General features: G+C 48.3%; 2 protein-coding genes across 2 annotated transcripts; one reads left to right on the top strand and one right to left on the bottom strand.

The window, feature by feature from the left end:
* Positions 1-69: 69 nt before the first annotated feature.
* SYF2 (SYF2 pre-mRNA-splicing factor) lies at positions 70-1,563 on the top strand (the record flags this gene model as incomplete). The annotated part of the gene is made up of 5 exons (XM_010146317.1): positions 70-195; positions 413-530; positions 635-725; positions 1,171-1,269; positions 1,376-1,563. Coding segments are annotated over 5 exons (600 nt in total), but the record flags the coding sequence as incomplete, so codon positions are not given.
* A 1,113-nt stretch (positions 1,564-2,676) lies between these two features.
* Positions 2,677-5,686, bottom strand: RSRP1 (arginine/serine-rich protein 1). The gene is made up of 4 exons (XM_010146316.1): positions 5,050-5,686; positions 4,602-4,756; positions 3,345-3,428; positions 2,677-2,874 (listed from the first exon to the last, which is right to left on the bottom strand). The coding sequence occupies exons 1-4, from the start codon at positions 5,588-5,590 to the stop codon at positions 2,677-2,679; spliced, it is 978 nt and encodes a 325-aa protein (XP_010144618.1). The 5' UTR covers positions 5,591-5,686.
* Positions 5,687-6,783: the final 1,097 nt, after the last annotated feature.

The raw sequence follows: 6,783 nt of genomic DNA, 5'->3' as shown, positions 1-6,783 counted from the left end.
CCCGGGGGTTGAATTTCCCTCGCTGTGGTCATCGAGTGTTTCTCGTGTAACAGCCCGTTCTGCTCCTAGAACGAGGCCCGCAAGCTGAATCACCTGGAAGTGGTGGAAGAAGATAAAAGACTTAAACTGCCAGCAAACTGGGAAGCCAAAAAAGCGCGGCTGGAGTGGGAGCTGAAGGTGGAGCAGAAGAAGAAGGTAAAGACACGATTACAGCATCCCGCAGCGCTGCGGCGATGCTGAGCCCCTTTCGGGGTGTTCCAGATGTTACTGCCAAAAATCCACCCCTAGTTAGACTCACGATGATCTAAATCACTCTCCTGCGCTCGAGGTCGGTGGGCTGGTGTGGGTGGTTCTCCCCCAGGCTGCCACTTGGCCACCGCGATGTAGTTAAGCGCTGTCTGTGCTGCGTTAGGAGTGCGCAGCGAGGGGAGAGGACTACGAGCGGGTTAAGCTGCTGGAGATCAGTGCTGAGGATGCCGAGAGGTGGGAGAGGAAGAAGAAGAGGAAAAACCCTGATCTAGGATTTTCAGGTAACAGCTGAACTATGTAACGGGCACCTGGGTTAGTATTTCCGCTACAAACCAAGCCATGAAATGAATCACTTCACCCTGACACCAGCTCTGCTCTTCCCCAGACTACGCGGCTGCTCAGCTGCGCCAGTACCAGCGGCTGACCCGGCAGATCAAACCCGACCTGGAGCAGTACGAGCGGCTGAAGGAGCAGTAGTAAGTGCCCTTGCAGCCTGGCACATTGCTGAATTACCAAACGCCACAGACGGAACATTATTCTCACATTCATTGGCTTTCTAGCGTGATTTTAATGAGCATGGCCTGATGGTGTGTCACGCTCTGGTGGGCGTGTCATCAGTGAGGTTCATTTCTTCAATCTTAGCATCACTGAGTTTGAAGAAACACATTCTTGATTATACTATATTTAAATGTGTGAGTAGAAGACTCGTTTCTCAGAGGTTTGGGGTTTTTTTAGCAGCCTGACGCAGTTGAAGAATGGACTGATGGGCAGGGGAGAACGTGCCCCGTTTGCATTCAGCTGGTTGAGTTTTGGCACAGTCCACCACAAGTGGGGTGTCTGGTGGAGGGGCCAGCAGAGGCAGGGAGCTCTCCCAGCCCCGCCTGGGTGTGTGATCCGCTGCCTGTCTCTTGTCTTTTCCAGCGGCGAAGCACTGTACCCCACCTCCAACAGCCTCCTCCACGGAACACACGTGCCCTCGAAGGAAGGGGTGGACAGGATGGTGGCGGATCTGGAGAAGCAGTAAGTGACAGCAAAGATAAAGGGGGGAAGCGCGTGACAGAGCAGCTTTGTGCAACCCCAGCCCTGGATCCACCACAGCTCCTCAGCCGCTGCCCGTCTCTTACAGGATTGAGAAACGTGAAAAGTACAGCCGGCGCCGTCCCTACAACGACGATGCTGACATCGACTACATCAACGAGCGCAACGCCAAGTTCAACAAGAAGGCGGAGAGGTTCTACGGGAAGTACACAGCCGAGATCAAACAGAACCTGGAGAGAGGAACAGCTGTGTGAGCTGCCTGGGGCAGAGCTCCCTGCGTCACAAGGATGTTGTAGCCTCACGAGGTCACTTCTACAAGCAGTAGTGTATTTTATGTCACAGTAGTAGCTTGTGTAACCCTTCAACTGTATATAGCTTGTACTGGCAGGAGTCACCAGCTTGTGCAACTCCCTGCCCGAAATAAACGCAAACTCTTGCCAAATAAAGCCTGTCGGTGTTCTACAGCAGCTGCAGCCCAGTGATATCCCCGGAGAACTCCTTCAGAAGGTGCAGGGGTACTCGAAGAACACCTGAGCCTGTTGCCTTCTCCCCAGGGCAGCAGCTCTGCCCCTCCTCCCCACCCAGAAGGCGACGACAGGGACTAGCTCCAGCATGAACTTGCTGCCACAATCCTCAGCACATCTGCCGGCCTTAAAAGAAGTCTCCAGACTGGAGGAGTCAAAGTCAGTTTATTTTACCAGCCATTGTATTTTCACAAAAAAGGAGTTTAACCCATGCGGCAGCCTCTCACACGCCACTCCCCAAGGAGCCCCGTGCCCTGTACTGGCCCATTCCAGCCTCCACTCACCTCCTCTGCTCTCCAGAGCAGCCTAAACCAAACGGTGACAGGGTCAGTCCCATACACACCCACCACAGCGGGGGGTTCCACAGGGGTCTGGAGGCCCTGAATCAGGCACAGCCCCGACAGAAACAACTCCAGGGTAAAGGTCCACTTCCAAAATTACCTTCTGTGGCCTACCTCCTAGGTAGGAGGAAGCTAAAGCTGCAAGTAACTGCTGACAACTTGTTAGCAAACACAGGTCTAACACTTGACACGTTGAGAAGCCAGTGCAAAACTAAACTTTATTTACTTGAAGTAAACAGTTACACAATGTAAATCAAGTGTTCCAAAAGAACAGCTACTCAAGGGTTGTTTAGAAAAAGTTACCCACCTGGAAGGTCTAGTCCATTAAAGCAATATAAAATATTTACAAATATACACAAGATTCCCAGCTGGGGCCTCTGGATCACTGTGCTCTAGATCTGAAAGAGAAACCTAAGATTCCAAAATTAAGATCTCAAAATAAATACTCAGTATTAACAAGTCTCCGACCCAATCAGAACATTCCAGATCTCATAACTGCCGTGGCAGACAGCAAGGAGAACAGGCTAGCGTGCCCGGAACGGGGTGCTTTTGGGCGAGAAGTTTAGAAATGTTTTCTTCTCCTCCTTCTTGACAGGAACCCACTGCCCATAGGGGCTTCCCTTTGGGCTCCCCTTTCTATCCTCTTCTCTGGCCACAGGAACCGCTGGTTCTTTAACCACCTGGGTCACTGGCTTCTGCAGGACTGGCTTTGCCATGGTGTTCTGGAAAAAGAAAATGCCTTCAGCAACACTGCAATGAGAAGGAACGGTCCAAGCCCTGCCAGCTTCAGGGGTCTGTCTGCACTGGTAACACGTTTCCAGACACTTGACTGACACAGGACTCGGGGAAGTTGCTTTTTCCTTAGTTCTGTGTTATTAAAATACACCCAAACATGGGCTCAAAGGAGTGCTGGTGGAACTGGTGCTGGCACACACCTGGGCCTGCAGTACAGACATTCAGTGCTATCTGAGGAGCTGACAGGCAGAGAGCTGTTTTAAACACACCACTGCAGTGTGTTTCCAGGGCTCTACCACTCAGGTACTGATCCAACTCCTCCAGCGAAGTCATTATCAAACTATTAAAATTCCACTTGTTACTATTAGTAAGATCATTGAGCTGGCAACTGGTGCTGGGGAAGCCTAACATGGGAGGGGTGAGGTACTGGAACTCCACCCTGGGCAGCAACACTTACGTTAGGACTGAAAGAAATGCTCCTCTGTATGGCTGCTCGCTCCATGCCGCTCTTGGTTGTGTCTTCTGCAGGTTTTCTGGGTTGCTAGAGAAGAGCACACACAGCTTAAGTGGGGGGACACGTTATCCTGGGCAGGGTAAGGCAGTTACTACAGAGCATGAACTTTCTGGTCAAGTTGTTTCAGATATTTATATCAGAAGTAGCTGTAAGCTACTAGATACGTGAACAACACTGCACTCGATTTGAAAAGCATTCGCTGTTTTATCAACATCATTGTGCCAAGTCAGACTTGACCTGACGTCCACGCCCCAGTTACAGCTTTAAGGCTGGAGTGACCGGGGGCGTGGACTGCCGCCCTGCAGCGGCACAGCGAGTTGCAGTGAGTTCTGCGTGTCCATCCTGAGAGCTTGGGATAATGACAATAAACTTATCTGCAAGTGATGCAGGCCTCTTCTTCTGTACTCTCTCAAAATCTGGAATATATTGCATATATTATGAAAGGGATGCCTGTACCATTTGTCTAAAACCCTCAGTAAATTCACTGCCATTCGCAATAGCAGCATCTCTTACTGCAGGTTCGTATTTACTGACAGTCAGTTAACACACTGCAACGACAGAGCCAAACTAAAATTCAAATTCACTTTAAGCTGCTCGAGTTTCTCCCTCCCTTCAATGCACAGTAGCTATCGCCCACAAGTCCCTTAATTACCAACAGATTTTCTTCCTCATGTCTGGAACCATAGTCATGATTTCTATAAGACAGAAATAAAGTATGTAAAATGCATTGTGTGCTTGGGCACGTAATTTCTGGGAAACAGTTTGTTGCACATGAAAAGCTTTTAACAGTTCAAAAGGGTAGAACAATTTAACCTTTAAAAAACACCCCGCACTACTCGCTCGGTTTGTCAGGAGACTCCTTGGTTTAGGTCAGAAACACCAACTAGTCTTAACGAGCAACATCCTACCAGGAGGAGGACTCGAAAGCGCTAGCTCCACTTGCCTCTCCTGCCCAAGCTGGCACTGCCACAGGCTGCGTGGATGCAGGGAATCAACCACCTCCTGGGTGTCCACAGTGCTGCCAGCTTAACGCCGAAGCTGCAGCCATTTCTGTGGAGTTTTTAGCGCTCTGGTGTTTTGATCAGGGTTTGATTTCGTAACCATGAAGGCCACGGTTAAAATCTCTTAACACATCCATGCAGACGACAAGTTCTCAGAAGCGTTTACCTTGTAACAGAGAACATGCCCGTTCATACTTACCTCAGCGGACTCTCCAGTGTCTTCGGCCTCTTGTTTGTCGTTTTTTCTCTCTTTGGAAGGAGCAAGGAACTTCAAGCTTGCCGGCAAGACAATGTTATCTGTTCCCAGAGCTTTCGCAGCATTAGCTTTCGCAATTTCCAGGAGTTCCCTCTTGTCTACAAGAAGAAAAAAAAAGGGTGAATCAACAATCAACACATACTTACTCCCCCCAGTCTCAACACTGCAGGTTTACTAAGCATCAACTGCGATGAGAGATTTAGCTTTGTGCTAAGAATATGCTCTGAATTATCTTTTTCTAGTACATTTTTACAACCATGCTGAGATTTTCTTCCACACTGCCACTACCAGTTATGCTCTATAAAACAAGTAAACAGATGAGATTTTGACTGGTTAAAGTCAATTCTATGTTTTGAAGTTTTCACACAATGGTAGTCTCTAAAAAAAGTACCTTTTTCACTCAGGTGGAGATGGAGAGGTGACCTGCTCCGAGATCTTGTTCGGGACCTGCTTCTCCAGCTCCGGTAAGCCTCCCGGTATATTGTTCGCCCAAATCCATAGTATCTTCGGCCTCTTGAACGTGATCTGCTTCTTGAATAGGACCTTCTGTAATAGGACCTTCCACGAGACCAGGAGCGACTGCGTGAGCGGTACCGTGGCGGAGAGCGGTGGTACCTCCTGTAGTGCCTGGCGTGGTACCTTCCTCGGTACCTCATGTAGCCACGTGACCTTGACCGGCTTCTGGAATAGGAACGGGAATATCTTCTGTACCTTCGGGAACCATTTCTTCTAGCCCGTGACCTTGACCTGGATCTGGAGCGGCTCCAGCTCCGGGAGGAAGCTGAAGAGGAACTACTGGAACTGGACCGTGAACTGCAAGAGGATCTGCTGGACGACCTTGTTGATGACCTATCACAGCTTCTCCTGGACCTCAAAGATGACTCTCTTTTCTGCGGTGAGCTGAGGGTTAAGTCATCCATGAAGCCTGTCATATCATCGTTTTTCTGAACCACTGTTTTCTCCGTGCAGGTACTTTCCGAAGCCGGTTCGGTTTTTATGGTTGGTCTGCAATACCCGGTCTCTGTTCCTGTTGGGGGTAGGGAGGGGGGAAGCCAATTGTTTATACACACCAAGTAATTTACACAGCAACAAAAAACATGACACACAGGCCAAAAGTTCAAAGATAATTAAACACACCAACAACGCTCACCCGGTTTATCAGCATTTTTTGCACATGACCATTTTAGGTTTCATCATTTCCTCTCCTTCAGTCTTCTATACGAAATTAGAAAGAGCTTCAGTTTAAACCATGAGTAGTTTTGTATGGAATTTTGGAAGGAAGTTTATGAGTGTGAGTTTGAAGTTTAACACCCTTCATTTGCTAGGTAAAAACACACCGTTTGTGAAAAAGTTAAAAGTAAATACCGAGTTTTTTCCTCCAACCAGAATTTTTAAGGTATTTTATCTCCAATCTTTTTCAAATGCAGTCTGTTGTATCTCTTATGCAAAATAACAATTTGCCTTCCAGATCAGCACAAACTGAATATTCCTTTTGTGGCTCCGTGGACTTTAAATTTTATTGTTTTCCTCCACGTGGAGAGGAAAAATAAAATGTACCTTCAAGGTACAAAGCACCCATTTCTAGATCTTGACTGTATCACGAAACTCCACAGATCCAGCAGTGTATGTAGAGAGCTGCTACTAAAAACTTTAGATATAAGTAGTGACAAATCCAGTTACTGATTCGCTGGGTACGGCTCATAAAGGAGGTAGCACTGGCTAATTACATATTAATAATTAAAATGGCTGTCCCTCTAGCGGCAGCCATTTCATATCTACAGCAGTTACTGCCTTCTAGGGTGTAACCGGGGCTGTTGTTCCAGCGTGTATCGTCTTATCTTAAACCCTGCGTTGCATCACTACTCGGCATTTTGAGGAAGCTCGATCACAAGATTTCTGTTCAGCGCCCACTATAAACCATCGCTACCAAATAAATAATAAAACCTGACGGAAATCGATAAAGGGTCCAAAGTTCCACACGAATTTGTCCCCTTGCTGCTGCTGCTAAGGTTTCACCACTTCACCTCTAGACAAGCGCCAAGGTCACAAGCGCTGTGCAGGGCACAGCTAAGACAAACAACCGATTAATCGGGATCTCAACCCCCCCCACACCCCCGCCGCCCCT

Source organism: Buceros rhinoceros, unplaced genomic scaffold (genome assembly GCF_000710305.1).
Source record: "Buceros rhinoceros silvestris isolate BGI_N320 unplaced genomic scaffold, ASM71030v1 scaffold28532, whole genome shotgun sequence".
NCBI classification, from domain to species: Eukaryota; Metazoa; Chordata; class Aves; order Bucerotiformes; family Bucerotidae; genus Buceros; species Buceros rhinoceros.
Note: the sequence above shows the minus strand (reverse complement) of the source record. Positions and strands in the feature narration are given on the sequence as shown.